This window comes from Echinococcus granulosus, assembly GCF_000524195.1.
Source record: "Echinococcus granulosus chromosome Unknown EG_S00181, whole genome shotgun sequence".
NCBI classification, from domain to species: Eukaryota; Metazoa; Platyhelminthes; class Cestoda; order Cyclophyllidea; family Taeniidae; genus Echinococcus; species Echinococcus granulosus.
The window spans coordinates 7,444-27,487 of record NW_020170561.1 but is presented as its reverse complement, the minus strand read 5'-3'; the positions used below and the strand labels follow the sequence as shown (position 1 = coordinate 27,487).

The 20,044-nt window shown below is 45.3% G+C and overlaps 2 protein-coding genes across 2 annotated transcripts; both read left to right on the top strand. All coding sequences in view use genetic code 11, as the record gives it.

Annotated features, from left to right (window-relative positions):
• Positions 1-995: 995 nt before the first annotated feature.
• On the top strand, positions 996-10,108 carry EGR_09979 (hypothetical protein; the record flags this gene model as incomplete). Its single annotated transcript, XM_024499228.1, has 3 exons — positions 996-1,257; positions 3,270-3,313; positions 9,995-10,108. The coding sequence occupies 3 exons, from the start codon at positions 996-998 to the stop codon at positions 10,106-10,108; spliced, it is 420 nt and encodes a 139-aa protein (XP_024346345.1).
• A 4,502-nt stretch (positions 10,109-14,610) lies between these two features.
• On the top strand, positions 14,611-19,968 carry EGR_09978 (Fascin-2; the record flags this gene model as incomplete). The annotated part of the gene is made up of 8 exons (XM_024499227.1): positions 14,611-14,738; positions 14,941-15,137; positions 15,215-15,378; positions 15,961-16,249; positions 16,568-16,753; positions 18,323-18,596; positions 18,837-19,258; positions 19,682-19,968. 8 exons carry the CDS (start codon positions 14,611-14,613, stop codon positions 19,966-19,968), a joined length of 1,947 nt encoding a protein of 648 aa, XP_024346344.1.
• Between the last annotated feature and the right edge of the window lie 76 nt (positions 19,969-20,044).

The window sequence follows — 20,044 nt, the reverse complement described above, 5'->3', positions numbered from 1 at the left end:
ATGGACTGCCACCACCATCGTTATTAGCAGAAAAGCGTAACCACGGTGATGCTCAACCTGCCAATTCGAAGCACTAAGTGCTAGCGCAATAATTCAAATTTTGCATTATCTATAAAAATTAGTATAAGTTCCCAGAAAGGACTCAAAAATTGTTCTTTTGGATCCTAAAAGTGGCTTTGGCCAAAGCGATTAGGCGGTAAAATGGGATCATTTTTCAAATAGCCACAGCTATAATCGCCTACATCTAGCATAGTTAGCGGCGGAACCGTAAACGCAAGATAGGCACAGCAACACAAGATGGCTTTTTATCCCATAGAGTATCTGTGGATTAAATAACTTTGTTTAAAAATCAATTTTAGAGAAAAAACATTAAATGAATGAACTAAATTTTGATGAAAAAATCGTAACCTTGCACTTTGCGGAGTAAGAATTCTCTCGCAAACCTATACCGGTGGACTTTTTCAAAAAGCAGAAAGTAGTTTTTCTGAGCAGATTTCCAACTGCACGATCAGTATTTGGAAGCAACATTATTAGCCATGGCAACGTTTAAGCACTTGCAGTACGCTTCATCCCGGCATCAGGCTCACCTCTCCGAAGGTCGTTTGGTCCCGACGTTAGCTGATAACGCTTTGTGAAAACCAGCTACTTATGTAGTCAAGAAAATCGCCCCATGGTATCAAAATCTCAGTCGTGACGGATTAAAAGTTGCTGAAAATTGAGTTGTACCTATCAAACAAGGGGATGGTAAAAGGACTCTGTTTAAACGAACATCTCGCGGTCGACAAAACCAATTACCTTATACAAATAGCCGTGAAATTCCCTCATATATCCATTTGAATGTTTACTTTACGACTTTTTAGGGCTGTTGGAAAAATATTCCAAAAATGATTTCTGAATATTTGCGACAATTCTTTAGGTGTACTACAAGAATAACTTTAAGGTGATTTTTAGGTTTGGTGAATAAAGAAACTAGTTATTGGTTTTATGGTAAATAAATGGAATGTGTGAAAGACTTTGACGCTAAAACCATCGAATCCAATTTCAAATGCTTGCCCATTAGGGAAATAATTACACCAACAAAAGTTAGTGCAGAAAATTTAAGGAAAATAATGAATGGCATTTTTAATCAATTTTGTGTCCAAATTTCTCGTCATTTTCTCTTTCGGAATCGAAAAATGCAAACTTTACATATTGTAATTTATCCGGCGACTTTGATTCGTGAATGGGACCCACCTATGAGGGGCAATTTTAAAATTGGTAAAGGGAACATAATTAAAGCAATCGTCTTGAAGAGGAGAGAGAGAATCCACTCCTCAAGGCCACTCTAACCAGGATTTGAACTGAGAAGAATTAGCTTAGCAGCGGACCTGCAAATGTGGTGGTATATACCTACTTACAGTACGTTTTAGTGACAAGGTGAATTAAATTGAAATGTCAAAAAGATGGTGAAAAGGCGCTCACTATATGTCTTCTTTTCATCAAGGAAGGCGAGGACTGAGTCGGCGTAGTAGGGCGGTGGAGCGAACAGGCGACCGCGCTCATCAGTAGTCGACTGATAGAGGCGCGTTAGAAAATCTGGGGGGACACGGGCCCACTCCTCTACACTCCCCTCTACCCCCAACGTGAAAGCTGTGGCGTAAACGAGGAGGAGGATGAGGACGAGGGTAGTGATTGAGGTGGGCGACTGAATTGAAACCCGAAAGAATTTATCATCCGCCAGTTTGCAGAGGGGATATGCTGCATTGGCCGGTGGTCTCGGTCGGCCTAGGTCTGGTCTCTGGCTCGCTTGCTCTTCCACACACGTCCTGATGCTCTAAAACGGCCTCTGTGTGGGTATCTTGGAAAGAAGTAAATCGCGTGAAGTCGAATGAAATTTGCTCGCCTCCCCTTTTCCCCTCATCCCCTTCCAATACGCACGCACGCACGTGCCCATATGCGCGTCTAGTGTGGATTTCACGGACGCCTATTGGCCACAACAAGGGTTTTGTGTGAGCCAGTAGGCCAGTACTGGGTTATTAAGCAAGTTGGTTAGTAGACCACCAATTCACTCACTTGTAAACTGGCAATTCATACCCTCTCTGAAGTGATAGTGGTTCTGAAATTTTTTTGAGACTAGTCGGCATGATTTTAAATACCATTTCACTGCATCAAACAATTTTCGAAAGTCTGTCCGAGGATGTGATTTATCTGAAAAGCATTTCTAGTCCTCCATGACACTTGTACTCCCTTATACTTGGTGTACCATGAAGAGGAACATTCTAGTTATGACCCATGGCTTGCAATTGAATTGAGCCTCAAATCAAGGATTTGGAAATCTCTGGTTTATGTTAGTCGACTAACAACTTACTTTCACCTACTGTTAGCTTACCACCTTAGGGCATAGCGTAGTAGGGGTTTTGCTGTCCAAAAGACAGCCAAAAGCGTGACTTTTTCCTCCCAGCATTACTTACACCAATTTTGAATTAACTGGCGCTGGCAACCAAAAGTAGCAGCAGTGATTGCATTCACTGCAGTGGTGTCGAAATCGCCCGATACCTTTTGTATTGTGGCATTTTTGTTGGCATTTCATGTGCTCGCACCCGCACGCATCCACACAGATGGAAAATATGTTTTGCCTGGTGGAACCCCTATTAAAATATATATTTTTATTCATGGGCCCTTAGTTCCTTCGAAAGTTGGTGTTATGCACGTATGGAATGGTTAGAGGAGTACTTCATGAATGTTTAAGTAAAGCAAGCCTCCTTCGGCCATGCAGCCATTCCTTCTTCCCCTAGGAGCAGTCGTATGCTCTCTGTCTCACTGCAGTCATCACATCATAGTCGGGGGAAGAAGGTTCTAAAAAATTACCCTTGTCACTGCGTGGAGCTTTGTGAGTACGTCTGTGACTACTTCACCTTTATTTCTCTTTGTTGATCGTCCCCAAATTTGGGTTATTACAGGAGGCAAAAGTGCTGCTCCACTCCAACGACATTTGACGGATGCAAGACAGTGTAAAAGCCAGCCGATGGTGTCCGTCTAAGAGGCGAAGTGGAATCGTGCATGGAAGGAGGCCCCAGGATCTCTGTTAGAAGCCGGTAGTACCAATTTCTAAATGACAATCGGCCTTTTTCATTCATCTTTTTACAAGTCAACCGGCCCACTATTGATTTTGGTGTTTTCTTAAGAATGCATCTGTTATCTTTATGTGGGTGCGTATACTACTTAAGTTCATCAGCCTATTTGAGCATATTCTGTTTTCTGTATCAAGTAATAACTTCTAAATATAAAAGGTAGATTTTTGGGAAGTAAGTTTTTTCTTGAGGCAACTCAAAAGGTAATCTAATGCTGTCGATTTAAACAACTACCTTTGGAATCCCATATTTTACTTATCTACCTATTTTACATACACGCACCGCGCCTTGACAACCCGTCATGTATTCAAACAAGGGGCGACGAAGCGGCTGTTTGCTTCCCTCCCCCAAGCCAAAACAAAGCGCACCAATTTGCATGTGACAGTCATTAACTGCCCCGAGGTTGTGACAACTGGCCCCTGGGTCAGCGTTTTCTCGTCAAGGTCACACCGTCACAGGTCTGGTACACCAATCAAAAGCCGTTGACCAAATCGCGATTATGGTCCCTGTCTGTCGTGCCGAGGTCATGGTAACTCAGGCAACGATTCCCTTCAGCTCTCACATGTGGCCTTCCAAAGTGACAAGTCAGTGAGATCAATGTCAGGTGAAACTGAACCCCTGAATGGCCTGGTTAGTGCCTTTTTTTTCAGTGCGAGATTTTTAGTGACTCTCCCTTACTTGTTGTTAGACCAAGGGACAACAATAGGCACGTCAATTCAACATTAATCTTCCATATGTTGGTGCGTGCGTGACGAGTTTAGACTAAGCCCATCCCTCCACTCGCCCAATCAGTGTACTCATCTCCCTCCACGCAACGAAAACTGAAAACAAAGAAGGTAGAAATGACAGTTGCTGTTTTTTTTTCGTTGTTATTCCCATCCTACTTAAATGCCTTCAGCGTTCATCACCAAGTTGTCTTGTTGGTGCTGTTCCCACAAGCAGGCAAATGTCTCATGCATGAATAAAAACTATTCTCTTCAGTGACATTTCTCGGGTCTAGGTGGACCCCTTTGACATAAGTGGACATATATCAGGAGCCCATGCCATTGTTGCGAACCTCTTCAGTCTGTCACAATATGTCTATCGCCCTTGGTGGACATAAAGCCTGTCAGCCCTTCCATCTTCCCAGCTACGTCAAGGCCGAAAGCCTCCTAACGGCTTTCGAGGGATGGCTCAAATGCTGCAGTCTCGCTTAATCTGTACCAGTCTAGTCCGAAAGGGTTGTCTAAGTGGACGTTTATATTCTGCTTGGCGTTTTGGAAGAAGGATGATGTATTCAACTGCCTACAGAGAGTAAAACACGATAGGAAGGTATTTTGACCTTCTTCTTCGCCATTTTACCATCTAAACTTCACTTAATTAAACAAATATTTAAAATAAACATTATTTGAGGTCATTTATGGCCTTAAAGTTACGCTGTTTGCTATGGTAAGCAGCTGTAGGGTCCCGAGACTTCCCCTAGAAAAGAAGGGAATTATAGTGCCATGACAGAATATGTATTGCTGACTTATAAAAGAGACTGAGGGCTACCGGGATGGTTCAAAAGTCATGTTGCCTGGCGAAAGTAAAAAAACGGAGCCTTCAGTGCCAGCAAAACCAAAACGATGGGTTAAGCAACCTATCTGGGTATGACAAGGCCCCCTCTATTCTTTTTTAGTGATATCCCTTGGCGCTCCCCTTTGTCTTTCTCCCACGTCGGTCATCACAACATAGTCAGTGCTGTGAGAAACACATCCACCTACCAACCGCACCAGTCATCAAATTCGCCTGTAACTGAGACGACATTTGACTGCAACGTCGCCGATCCCTCATGGCAGAACCACGGAAACTGGAGTCCGGTCCTTTTTTAAAACTGTATTGGAGACGGTGGAATGTACAGACCATTGTGTATGTCCATCGCTAGGCGTAAGAATACTGACCAAAAAGCAGAGTCCTGTAACAAAGGGTGGGAACTAAAAAGTTTATTGGGAATAGGTTTTTGCGTCTGTCTCTCCTGGCCACTTTGATCTCACTTCAATCCTGCCTAGCCATTTATCAATCTGGGTTCTGTTTATCCAGCGAAGAGGTGGAGGAGGCATCACCTGTTCGCATAATTGGCATCTCCATGCGGGCACGGTACATAGCTCAATTACAAACCTTTCCAGATGATTCACGGCCACGGTTAATGCCGTTTCAGGTGTTAATAGCTTTCTACCAGACTACGGGACTGGTGTATTTGCCGAAGACAGGCGTCAATCGCAATCCTTCCCTTGGGAGTCGTCACTGATTCTCCCATCCGTCCAGTTAAGAGGTCGGCTTTGCTTTCCACTGCAACTATTGCGGCGCCCAAAGACTACCCTAGAGACAAAAGAAGCCACAAAACGACGTCTAGAAGGGCTGAGAGGCCACTGGTAAGTGGGAAGCGTTTATAAACTGCAGGGGAAGGAATGTAATAGGTGTTGCATTCAGCCCAAGTGCATAAAAATGGATTTTTGCCATCGAAAATAGCACAAGGACTCCGTAAATGACACTAATCGGATAAAAGTACAGTTAGTAGCATAGAACTCTTCATGTGTGTACAGAGCCACGGACAACAGCATCCACAAATGCCAACGCCACTCCAGCCTGGTAGAAATTGCAAATGACGGCAGCATGCAATCATTAGGTAATAAGCGGTTCCCATTTCCTGCACCTGTACTTCAGCACTTCATTGGCTGTGATTAATGGTATGTGGAGGAGTGGTGACTCCCAACCTCGTTGGCGATGATGGAGTTGATGGCTTACGGTGGTCGAAGGCACGTGCACATACATCATCTAACCGCGAAGAAGCAGCAGCATGGGAACCCATCAAAGCCGAGAGTTGGTTGACATGTTCCAGTTACCTGGGAAGGCGCACAAGTGTCTGTAAAATGGCCTTGTCCCAAAGGCCTGACAGTTTAAATAGTGTTAGCCCATACAATTTGATTTAGTGATCAACTTTTCGGACATTAAACTCTTCTGCGTTAGCAAAAAGGATTTTTTGTGTTTATTCCAAGACTACCGAAATTCGGGCTTTCACGCTGGATCTAGTATCTCGTCCCTTCGAGGTGTTCGCAATAAAGCAATCCCATATTCCTTCAACCCATAACATCTTGGAGGGGGCAATTGTACAGGTTGGGTGCAGAAGGAAAGCCTTTCCCGGAGTCCTTTACCGGAAAGCCTAACGAAAAAGCGTCGACCTGTCACGACGACTCTCACCTTGGGTTTTGTACAATGAACTCTTCCTAGCACCTTCAGCACAAACCTCTTCCCAAGAGAGTTTATCCACCAGTTTATAAAGCTCAGCACCAACATTACTGTGGGAAAGAGCCTTTCCTGTGCCCCCTTCCCCTCCAGACTAAATTGGGGGACCAGTCGCGGGGAAGGGAGGAGGGAGGTGGGGCTAAGGTCAGCGTTCAAAACAAGGTGGATGAGGGAGACCTTTCCAGTCCTTCATAATTTGGCCGCCGTGGTGGTGGCACGGGGCCTTGTTCATGATACCGGTTATTACCACCCCTTACTAGTAATCTTATCAAGCCTAACCCTGTCCCCCTCACAACGTCTGCTTGGGTGCTATGAAAACTGCAGCCTACTGTTTCGTTATTTTGAGAGGGGGAAAATGAATTCGAGTTCTTTTACTGAAAATAATTAAAGTAATGCAATTTTATGCGGGAACTGTCAAAGTAAGCCCTGGAGATTGTGGTCTGGTTCCATCCTGAAGCCACTGCTATTGATATTTTTTTGCCCTCAAGTCCTGTTGAGTTATGGATGTCCTCTCCATACCATGGATACTTGAATCACATCTCTCTTCTTCTTTGAAATGGAGTGACTGATGTCTGACGAGGCTTTTACTATGCAGTGTCGACTCTCAAAGGGCTACCTTTTTGAAGTTTGGATGTGTGACTGATTAAGGATTATCAACACAAGCCCTTTTGAGGTGGCATAAGGCTCTAAAGCTCCGTACTCCATTGATTTTAGGGAGTTCTACCTATCTATCCACCTATCCATCTACTCCGTACATTGCTCAACGGTACGATAGAACTGGAACGTGTCCGAGAAGAACTGTGTCTTTGGAAGAGGATGAGACTTAAACTGATCAACCATCGGGAAGAAAGTGCTGTTCCTGTCTTACAACGCAAGACCACAGAGAACGAACAGTATAGGAACAAAATCTACTTCAAATCCCCTCGCACTCAATTTACTATGTTCACATTCTCCTTCGCTGCGATTAGCTACCGTCAATGTAGTGCCTTCGAGACTTCCTTCAAGACGAAAGAAGCCGTACTACTCGGGTGGAATATGTATTTTTGACTTATGGAAGGGCTTGGAGGCCGCTGACCTCCACGCCACCCGGTGGAGGTGCAATAGCGAACCCCCTAAGTGGCCCGTTACCCCCAAGAATTAAGGTATTACGAAGCCAATGGAAAGTCTTCTGAAGAGGAGGCAGTTTTCCCAACGACCTCACTAACTGATTATTCAAATCCTCTTGGTTAGTGTCTGACTACTGCTTGGGTGCCCTAAAACCCACTAACCTGGAATCGATGTGAAGCCACTATTATTTTGTCAAGTGGCATCTTGAAACTCTTTCTTCATCTGAATTCATTGCACTGTTTAAATGGGTGTGGTCTGACTGGTCTGATACATAATCCGGATGCATGCCAGGGGGTATTGAAATAGACCATGTATGCTGTGGAACTAAATAAGAGTCACCACATTGGGAGATATCTCTTACATTTATGGCATCATGAGCAAATGAATGCCGATAGACTTCAAATAATGAGTGAATCAAAGATGAATGGATGAAGGAATGAGAGCATGAATGAAGTGATGAATAAATAAATCACGAATGAGTAGGTAATGGGTTAGTAAAGAACGAACACCCGCACCCACGTAGGTGAAAATGATTTACGCCTTTACCATTTAGTTTTACCTAGTTAATTGAAAACCCGCTGATTATAGTCCACATAAAAGTTAAGGGTTTTTTCGGGTCTCAGTTAGTGCCAAAAACACTAGGGGCGCCTACTACTAATCATAGTTATAGCAGGAGAGCAGTAAAATACGCACTATTCATGCCAATAACTTTCGGCTCTTGACACAAATTCATTAAAGGGCCTCCAACTAATTAGTTTTTGTGATTTTGTGGCAAAGATTAGGCCGTGCCTTTGGCAAAAGGCACTCTACACATGCTCTGAGCAATTCGGTGTGATGTTTCACTGGCTCTCACTTGTGTGTGTGTGTGTGATATACGACGTCAGTTGGAAAATTGTGTTATCTGCACAGAACAAATCGTTAAAATTAGGCAAAAAAGAGCCCTCTCAAAAGTGCTCAATCTCTCCCTAGATTAATCCATCACCTCAGTGAATCTGCGTCCTAAGTCGTAACAAAGGCTTTTTAGTCCATTCTCAATGTCTCAATACAGAGATGAGTGATCTAGAAGTAGCTGAAATCATTCTCGTTCACCTCGAGCAAAGAAACGCCTTCAGTATTCGAGGTAGAACTTCTGAGTCGATTCGACGTAATTAAAAAAAAATTATTCCCCTTCAAGGAAGCAATGGCATATCGAGAAACATGGGTATACCCTTGCCGAGGGTACTCAAATGTGACTAATGTGAAGCTCTGACATGTGTAAAAAACGTGTTGAAGGAACAAGAAGAGGGCTAAAGGCTTAGGCAATTTAGAAGAAGAATACATTCAAGTTTCATAGAGGATTTGTTAGCATCACAGTACTCAATGCCAGTCTGACAATAAATCACTGTACTGTGTTAATGCTATTTTGATCTTATGACTCACTGGGATTCGTGAATTTCATCTGAAATGGAATCTTAAGAAAACAAAGGTGAATGAAACTGCTGATTAACCAGTTTTATTCAAATTATATTCTCCTTAATCAGGTCTAATTTTGCGGTCTAGAAAGAAAAGGCCTATAAAGGAAAAATTTGTGAATTTCAGCACAATTTTGTTTAACCTTACCATAAACGGCCCCTTCTTGAGTTAGCGTTTGTTCAAAGTATGCTTCTGCGCAAGGTAAACCAAGCGTCTTCAAGTCTCCACTGTAATAAAGTGTGGCTTTCCGACTCGCTTTTAAGTCTTGTTAATATAGTTTTGAATTCCACGCCAAATCTTTAAGTTCTGAAAGAAACTCTTAATGAACTTAGCACGAGATTACGGGATTTAAATTAATTTAAAACGAAATATTTCCCTTAAACAGTGCAAACCGACTCGTGCCCTTTACTCTTTCACTATCAGGATCTAGGAGAAAAGTGACCTACCTGGTTCGGGTGTTTCTCCGCTCCAATGTGGCACCAGCTGGCAGCAAATTTGTCATCTAGTCAACTGCTTCTCTAAAAGCAGATAATTTTATCACCTGTATCCATCTTTGGAGCAAGCCATTCTTCTGAAATGACAACACATGTGTTCTCGCGTTACGATACGATAAGATCCCAAAGGGTTATTGTGGGGAATGCGCATCTACACCCTAGTTGTTGCATTTTGTTTTGCTGCGATGTCAGATAACCCAACTTTGCTCTTTCCCTCCAGACTAATGTGTTTGCCTTCAGCAAAATTCTTCACACATGTGGGGCGTGCGGACTCAGAGTAGATATCTGGCATGTAAAACTACTGCAATATAAGTTGCGATGAAAGGTCCGAATTGGAAGATTTCGCTCCTAAGACGTGGAAACATCCTCGGCTGGTGCGTCTTGATTTCACCACTGGTTTGTGTGTATAATTTGGGGTCACAAATCAATTATGCCATACTTTCTGGATATTCTTGAGATTCCATCTGATAAATATTTGAACACCAGCCCACAGGAAGCGAAAATATCCCCCTGCCTGTCCGCAAATAGCTTGTCCCTCATGATCTGTTTTTTTTCTTTCTACCGTTGAAGAATGCGAAATTGAATTACCTGTCATTTGAAGCAATTGCAAATATGGTGCGATATCTACTTGAGAATTGTGCTTTTAATAACACCAGTGACCTCTATCGTGGTCAAATCGTTTAAGATTTTGCAAACCCAACACCGGTATGGCGGCTATTTCATTATCAAAGATAAAACGGAATTCTCAGATGGCATATTCATCTAGATATAATCCGCTCCCCCGTGTTTCCTCTTTGGCCGAAAATGTTTGTCCCTTTTTAACGCATTATCAAGAACAATAGATTCCTTCACAAATCTCACCAAAACATCAACGAAAAGAGTGCTGAATCACTGAGGACTGTCAAAAACCCCCTCTACAAAAGCCTAGACTTAGACGGTCGTCCGACCTGGGAGAAGCATTGAGGGAGTTGTTTAGGTGTGCGTGTTTCACTACGACTCTGTCACGTCGCACACCGCATGCACGATGCAAGAGTTGAGAGCCAAAAACTTTCCCTAACCCATTATCCCAAACACTTTGCTACCAGTTTTACTGGTTGGATGTCATTGAATTACTATGCTAGTAGCGGAGGCTTTAATACGGATTCTTATCTTTTGAGAGAACTGCGTTAAAGAATTGTACCCGAAAACTACGGCCACAAAGTCAACCAGTCTTTAATTTCACAATTAAACACCTTATTGTTTACACGAATAAATACCACAGGAGAGTTTGCGTGGTTGTTTGAAGGCAATAAACGAAACTGACGGTGTTTTGACTGGTCAGTTGTAGTGGTGGCCATGTGAGGATATGTGCAGCCGGTTCAGTCGCATTGCCATAGGTTAGCTTTCCAAACAAACGGCACAAGTTGTGTCCACAAAAAGGTCTCCACTCTCATTGGTGGATGATATGAAGCTGCCAATTCCCATAAATATTTTCGCGCTTGAAATAGTGATAATTCAACATTAAAATCCGCGCTATGAATTAATTTTTGAATGGGAATTTTGTGGGATTTCTGCATGTTTTGATACTTTGTTTGGCCGTAAAGTGCAAACTGTGTTGTTCTGCTCTGACACCAACTGCCTTTGTTGTGCCTATTCTTCGTTAAATTGTGTCACGTGCGTGGTGTGCAGGTTCAGGTAAGAAAATCGGGGCGTCACACATATGTGACGCTGGTAGTAGGAGCTTTATCAGGAATTTACAGTTACTCGGCAAATTGAGCCAAAAAATCTTTCTCAAAAATTAGTTGATAGTTGTTAACCGAACTTTTTATTGTTCGAAAGACAAAGTGGTTCCTATCTCAGAGGTGTGAGGTGGGTGGTGAAGCATTTAATTGGCTTGGGATAGCCAAGTATACATTCCTTTGCTTGCCGCTCATCAGGTATTAATGTGGATAGAACCTGTCTACTGAACCTCCTAGATTTTACATCAACATTCACATTAGATCCTCCTAAAAGGCCGTCTTCACGCTTTGATTGCGATCTATTTAAGTCTCCATTATTACCCCGAACAAAGGGTCATCCTGAATGTGACGCAGCTTTTCTCTTCAAGTGATTTATTACCCGAGTAGCTCTGGATGGTGCGCTCCACCGCCGCCTGCACATATTCAATTTTGACATGACGATTTTACAGCTCTGGTGCCGGTTCAAGCACAGCGCGGCAAGCAGACAAGAGCCAATCCCACACGCATAAGGCGCAAATGACATTTTCATATACGAGATAGAAGCATTCAATACATTTTGACGGGTCCCTCCCACAAATTGTGCCACACCAAATCACTACACCGAGTCATATCGAGATGGCGCCACACCGACTAAGAGTGTATCATCAAACGGTTGGCCTCGCAGAAACGGTCGGAGAGACCTTCAAGGTCTATTCAACCTCTACTAACAGAGTGTTGAGGTATTAGGCGATGCAAATTCGCTCATATCAGGAAGTAGGGTACTACGAGGCCACAAAATCTCCTCTCTCCCTCTCTCTCCTTCATCGCATTTATCCCAAGTGGTTTAGCGTACGCGGAGGTGGTTGTGGCGACTGCAAAATACAATACTGCCTACTTACATGACCATACACTGGCTACAGGCTATGAACTGGAGAAAGGAAAGAGCGTGGAGGGTTCTTCTGCTTGGAAAGAGATAAGCGTATGGCAGCACCTATCAGAGCGGAGGGAACGAGATGTCCTCCCCCAAAAGAGGAAACCGACACTGGAAAGAGCACATTCCTCACTTTAGGAAATAAAATAAACGTAGAATGCCTTTACAGAATAAAAGTAAAATTTTCTGAACAGTGAATAGAAGGTTTTGTGAAAAGTTTTTGGCAGTTTTTTGCCATCTAAGCTAACCGCCCTAAGTTGAGCAATAGCGAGCCTTCGGCATGTCACCTTGAAAGCGGCGTTAATTCGACATTTATGGGGCAAAATAAAATTTAATGAAGGGTTATTAAATCAGGTCATATTTGTACTCGCTTGTTATTGTTGCTGGCAACATTGGAGCCGATCAGAATGGGAATTCAATAAGTGTCCCTGCCCAGCTTTTTCATCTCCCAAGGCTCAGGGCTTATTGACGAAGGGGATAGAAATGAACCAACTGAGAGAGGAGGTATCCCTTCTTCGGAGAGCTTTCAAAGATTTAAAAGACCTACGCTGAACTTCATTGAAGTGGATTTGGATGTCTTCCAGTGCGTACGGGTCAAATAAAACCCTCCCTTCTCATTCCCTTCCCCCGCCTCGCCTATCAAATTACCTGTTATTAGTCACCGGGTATGTCATGCATACATTACACCTTCACCTCGCCCTCCCTGTTCCCTCCTTCTCTCTCCGTCACCACCAAAATGCAAATTAATTGATTTAGGAGGTGCTAATAGCACCCTGCGCCTCTTCCATGAAGTACCCTTTTCGTCCTCACTACCAGGCGATAAAATCAACCCAATTTTGATGTCCGATGCTTTAGCCTGCTGCTTTCTGCCCACAAAAAGCCGGAGCCGATAGGTTGTAACGGGTGTCAGAGCCCATGCTTTAGTGTCTATGGTACCATTTTTTTAAACACTCGTCTTCCATACATCAAAGCAAAAGTCATTGAGTCAGAGATCCTTGGTAGGCACCACTTATCGCATCAAGGCTCGTAATTACTCAAATGGAGGCTGTGACGCAGTGACACACGTATTGTGCTGGCATCTTTATACAGGTGTGGTCTTTCATTAATCCATTCTTCATTGACTCCGTCGAAACTTGGTTTATAGCACTGAGCTCTGCTGGTTAACTCCTTAATTGGATTACTCTCTGCTTTAGCGTTTGAAGGTCTTCGCGTACTCAATAGCTTGGGCGTCATCACCTGAATTCGCTCTAAAGGGGTTACAGAGCATCCTTGGCGTATGAAAGGGTTGAGTGACTAGTAGTTTCGCAGTAGAAGGGTGGAATCTAAGTGCTAAATTCTTCTACGAGCTCGCTCCACTCTGGTAGTGTGGAACTCTGCCACTGCCACTTGCGGCACCAGTGAACAGGATCCCACATCATCGCCGCGAAATCCGAGTGAAGGGCATCCAAACGGTGCTAACTACTATATTTAGCTTCCTTACATTTAGCTTAGCTTCACTTTATAAAACGAGGTCACTTTTGCATTTGGATCGGCAATTCAGCGCTTGGTTTGAAATTTCCCGAAAATCTGAGCTGAAAAGTGCCTCTTGCCACATTTTAGAAATTCCATCCTTTAGCATTTGATAAAAACTAGCCAAAACTGTAGGTGGGATGCTTGACAGTGAGACAGTCTCACCAAATCGGCGTTAATGCGAAATGCCCTTTTCTCTCCTCAGGCCCCAACAACCGGGCCAATTTGCACATGACACTTGGCAGGGTGCACAATCATGGCGGCACAGAGGCGGGTGATCGGGTGAACAAAGCCTGTCCAACAAAAGGCACACAACTCTCTGGGCTTGGTGGCGGTGGTGGTTGTATACGCGCGGCCGGGGCATGAATAAGTTAGCTTTAAGTTAGTGCGCGCGTGCGTGCACACGCCGCTCATTCAAGGCACGAGTGATGTTATAAAGGCTTTATTTTTATTGGCTCTACCATCGACCAATCAAAAGAGCTAACAGGGGATCAGCTTGAAGGACCAACCAATAGGCGCGCTCGCTGCTTCGGGAATTGAACGAAGGCGGAGGGAGTGAAAACTGCCACACTTGCTCGCTTTTTGAGTTGAGGGAGTTTGATTGCAAAGCAAGTTCTGTTTATGTAGGGTCTGTTACAAGTCAACTACTTATTACATTTTCTTCTTTTCATGAAAAAATAAAGCAGTGGGTGGATTGCGTAGTATGTGGTAGGCAAATTTTTTCTGCCCTTTTTTGCTTAGTTCAAGTTCTCCGATGATAAGGCTTTAAAGTATTTGTTAAAATAATGCAAATATCTCCTTTAATTTGGCTTGACGTACATTGATTCTCCCTAATTGTTGCTGTGTTCTGATTCCCGGGAAGGAAATTCCTACAAGTAGTTGCCAACTAGGGTATGATGAGTCACGGAAAGCCATTGTTTACATTATTAGCCCGCTATACATACTTTAGGCAAATTAGATAGCTCCTTTTCCTGTAAGTCGTAAGTCTCGTTTTTAAGCGCTTCCAGATTGTACGTTTTCAAGTAGCTGGAGGTACACCATAGGAGCACATGAGTTGTCTCCCTTCCTCCACTTGGCCACACCACCTTGGTGGATCGGAATGTCCTGTGGGCAAGCGTATTTTAACAACTGATAAAGCCCTGCCAAGTTATGACTCACCCCCGCAGCTTATTTGGTGGTAGGCAAGAGCTCCCGACAATTACTTGGTTTTGTCACTTTGTTCCTAAATTATCTACACAAGATCCGGGTGTTGTGTTGCAGTGCTTACATTTCTGTTTGTTCTCCCTCTACAGAGTTGACTCGACCACAATGCATAACGGAAGTGGTTACAATCATCAACTTGGTCTAATCGAATTGATACGGATTGGCCTAATCCACAGTCCCTCAGGTCGTCTGCTGACCTCGGAGACCTTCCAGGGTTCGCTTAACGTCTCGGGCGTCTCACTGAAGCGCAAGCAAATCTGGACACTCTACACGGAAGAGAAGAACCCTACCGCTTTCCTTCTGCAAAACCACTTGGGGGACTTCCTCAGTGCTGATCATAATGGCAAGGTGACTCTGGCCTCAGAGGAACCGGGTAAGGAGTCCTAGAAGTTTACACGGCTGGGCGGTAGGGACTCTAGTTTACCTCATGGGGCTTGATTGACTTTGCAGGCTCAGAGGAACGTTTTATCATCCACTTCGGACCTCGTGCTTCGGGTGAGATCGCACTCCAATCGGAGAAGCATGGGTTCTACCTCCAGTGGACTGGCACAGAAATGCGGTGCTTCTCTAAGGAACCAGTCTGGTGGGGAATGCGTCTCGGAATACATCCGCAGGTGGGGTGTAGTGACAGGAAACCCTTTTTCCATGAAAAAGGCAGTTAAATAGTTGACAGCACTCCACTTAAGAGGCGTCAATTCTAATCAGAAATCACCAAGCTGTGCTTTTGGCTGCACTTCCTCTCCGAAATGATAACGCATCTTCCTTTAGCCCCTAGTATGAGACCTGCACTCGAGATCATCAAGAAAAGTTAACACCGTATTCGCATTCAAGAGTCTTGAAACCTGTTGGACATCGGTGGTAGTCGATCCGACAATTTGGATGCTTTTAATTCCGTCAGCGCCTTCCACATGCTTGTTGCTTGCATGTCCGCCTAGCCCCCCGAGGTCATTTTGAAGGGTGAATTAGTTGGACTCCCAGCCTGGAAATCTGCTGCCATCCCCCCTGTCCCCCATTCCGGACACGCTGTCCTCCCAAAATGACGTCTAAGATCTCGTGAGGGTGTCGTGTTTCCCTTACCGTAGTGAATTCGACAACTAAACCACGAAACCAACCTTCATCACTCATGACCGCAAATGACCACAGCTGAATCAAGACGCCGAAGTCCCTCCTTTCCCTGATTCGCGGCTCCTTTTTAGATCCACCTACACAGCGTTCACCGCTCCTGCTTCGTCCGTAGTGCCAACAAGGAGAGTGAGTTGCGCACAGTGACGAAGATGCCTTGCAGCCCTAAATTTCTTCTCTGGCTGGAGCAGTTGCCTCTACCGTCCACCTCAGGCGCCGGAGCCGGCACCTCCTCCAAGGAAGCGGTGGCTCGTCTCTCCCGCGTTGCTATACGCACCCAGTCGGGTCGATACCTTCGCGGTGATAGCAGTCTAGTGGACAGCATTGAAGAGGCCTCGCTCTTTGCTATGTCGTTTAAGCCTGGTAAGCCCCCCTGCCTCTTGGAGACGTGTTAATCGGGGTCTTCCCATATTCAGATAGTCGATTCGCCCCTACTTCGATCCTGCTGTGAGGTGCCGTCGACATTCCATTGGTGTCCTCGTTTGTAAATGATCTTAGAGGGTATCCGGAGTAACCCTTAAAGATTCTGTAAGACGCACGAATCTGGGGGAAGCATTGTTATCATCATACAAGAGGGGTGGGGAAACGCAAGCCTATTGGTTGAAGTATGAAAAGGCCCTTGTGCTCAAGTATGGTTCGCAGAGGCATTGATGCCAATTAATAATTTCTTCTCCTCTGTAGGTAGATCGCAAGTTGTGATGTTCCAAGATGTAAATGGCGAATACCTAACTGTTGGAGCTCGTGGCGTTCTCAAGGTCAAGATGGGAGCTCGAGAGCCCCGCAGAGAGGAGTTTTTCTCCATTGAGACGCCCTCCAATCAGGTGCGTCTCTGGGCCTGGAACAACAAATATGCCTGCAATAAACACGGTGAGTTTGCAGAAAGGTCTTTATCTATCTCATAACGCATTTACTACCACCGTTGGGTATGTGAAGTTTCGAATCTCCCACCTGTCACATATTCAGTACGTGTTTTTGATCGTTTTTTTTATGAACGATTACGTCAAATTATGGATCTACTGAATTGGTGGAGCTAGAAAGGAGGTGGTAGAGGCAGGATGTTCATGGTTTGCGGATAATTGTCTTGTCTCTGGTGTCTAAACGGCGATTAAAGAGGTCATGTCGGTGTCGTGTTAGGACAGTAAGGCACATCTAGACTGTGCCGGTCAACTTTTTTTTGGGGTGAGGGGGAGGGGGGAGGGAACCATGGGGACATTGCAACATCAGCTTTCAGATTTTGCAAGAACTTTTAATTCTTAAAATGGAAGGCACAAAAGAGGACTCCGCATGTGCTGTTTTAGAGACCCGAAGAAAACAACTGCACAGATGTCGGTAAAAAACTGTGCTGTAGGATGGTGAGAATGCGGGATGGGGGGAAATTTTTCCGGAATTTCCCCCTGGGAATGGAAGTTGGGGAAAGGTAGAAAAGGAGTTGGCTGGAGGATTTTAACCATGGTTGTACACGGGCAGTATAAAAATAAGAAAAATGTGGCCGTGACTTTGAAGTAGATTTAGTGGAGGTGAATTGGACGTGCCTGAAACGTCGACTTCTGTGCCTTGATAATTTCACGGTGTAATCTTTAAAAATCCGATGCGGAATTCTGGCGGAGTCTCGCTGCCATCTTTTGGTACCGTTAGCAGGGGTAAACTTGCCTCAAAATTCACAGTTTCCTGTTCCAACAGCCATGTGGCCTTCAAGGCGTGATCAACAAATCCGGCCCTCTCATTCACATGCCTGGCAAAAGTGAATGTCACAGCTAGCGCCAGACGCTTTCGAAAATTGCTTTTTGGCCCAATTGAGGAGAAAATTTGCTCAGAAATCCTCCCAACAGCCCAAAACCCATTCTACGTCCCTTCAATAGGCATGCACTGAACTCGCTCAGGACCAGTCTCAGCACCAAACTCTCAGATTTTGTCGTATCGCTAGCGGTTGACATGGCTTTGATTTCACCAAGTGGTGTGCTTGGGTTTGACGTCTTAGTTGTGTGCCGCCTCGCGCCAGATGGAAATTTACCTTTATTTGGATAGAAAAGCCACACTGTCTTCTCAAGCCCCCTTAACAAAGTGCTCTTCTCCGCCGACTCGTTCGGTGCGCCGGCTCTCGGATTGAAAATCACCGCAGCTTGGGGGTGTACCTGACGTACAGGCGTAAGGCCGTCTTTAAAGCGTTTGAAGCACGCTACGAACTGAGCTTGAGAATTCCTATGCAAGTAGGTACCCGCTGGTCCTAATCCTTCGGTTATCACCACACGCTGTACTTTAACGCACGCGCCTGTCATTTAGCTGGACAGTGTCCGAATCCGTCCACAATATGTGCATCGGCCACTATTACTCATCATATGATAAGCCACTGGGTGTAGTGGTCCCACAGGGGTTCCCCCTAGGAGCGACTATAGACGGTAACGCGATTTTGGTTCTTTCTCTCCAATACACCGATAGGTTTGACGTTCTCTACCACGATGGAGGAGCTAGAAGATCATAAGAACACGCTCTATCAGCTGGAGTACGTGGGCGGTCGCGGTCTGGATATGGCGGGCATCGTGAATGCCGCTTCCACACCCTCGGTGGATGCCTCATCGGCGACCTTTGGTTTCGACGGGACGGATGAGGGTGCCACTTACCTCACCACGGGTCTCTGGCGTCTTCGCTCACAGGACCGACGTCTCTGGCAGATTCTGCCCACCGGTTCGGCTGAGCTAGCTCCTGAGGACTGGTGAGATTATTCCTCATCTAACTTCTAGTCACTTGCTATTAGCTGTTGCGTAGTGCATATTCTCGACGTCGGTGCTCTCCACTTCTTTTCCAATTAACTACCGAGGTGGTACAGAAGTTTATTCTGGTGGTAGCAATGTCTCATAGGGCTCCTCTCGTTATGATTTAGACGAAATAATTCGCTTTCACCCTCGCATTCGGATTTAAAGGCATTGGCTAAATACTGCCTTTTAATTTCCAGCACCAAAGACACCACCTTTGAAATGCTCTACGTACCGAGCTACATGGAGGAGGGTACCAGCAGTGGCGGTGAAGGTGAGTCCAAAGGGCGGCTGAACTTGCGGGGCGGAGTGGTGTTACGCACTCTTGATGGTGCGACGGTGTGCGCGAAGCCATTGGGAGCGATCGGTATCTCTGACAAACGCATTGACTGTGCCGCTTGGCAGCCAAGTCCAGCGGAGATGTTGCATCTATTGCCGCTGATTAATCGCATCTCCATCGCCTGCTACTCGCCATTTGCCTGCGCATTCCTCGCACCCGCTGCCGGCGCCGCCACGCGGCGATCTAGCCTAGGTGCCGCCTCCACCGTCGACTGCACTAGTTGTGTCCCCCAACAGTGGTTCCTGCGACATCTCATTTCTGGCACGGTACAGTTCTTTACCAGTAAGTCGGCAGAGGACCCCATCCCTTTATTGAGATCGTGTACTTTCCCACCGAAAATTCACGGAACTCCTCAGAATCTAGTGTGGGATTACTGACGTCCTGAAGTTGTGGTTCTCCAGACCATCTGATGTGGTTGTGCTACATCGGTATTCCGTCTTCATGGCGATCTAATTTTTCACTAGTTATTAACTAGGCACTTTAGGCGCTAATCCCGTCGATTAGCATCTGCTTTTTTCTCCGGACTGTAACTGCTGCCACAGTCCCCTGATTTCATCTTCAACGCGGATTACAGATCCATGCCTCTAGCGTCTTATCCATTCCTTTTCAAATTTAATTACAGATTCTGGATTAAATTATATGCCCACTGAGAGAATGGCCTCTTCAATTGACTAACTAGCGATTACCTTTCTTTTATAAAAATAGAGCAGACCGATCGGTGGATGATACTGAGCGTCACCAGCCAAGGCAATGTGACTTTAACACCTAGCGAAACAGGTCCCGATGAGACCGAGGCGGACGCGGCAGCGGGATCAAATTCCAAGGCAGAGTTCGTAATCTTCATGACCAGCGACAAGTACGCCCTTTTGCGTCCTCTCCTCTCTGTGGGAAGTGGGCAGCGTAGACCCGCCTTCCTCGCTGTCAGCCTCCAGGGTGGCGTTAAACTCGATGTCTCCGGCACCATTACGCCTGGTTGCATCTGGCAGATCTGAATTGCACCTACTACCGCCACCACCACCACCACCACCACCACCACCACCACCACCACCACCACCACCACCACCACCA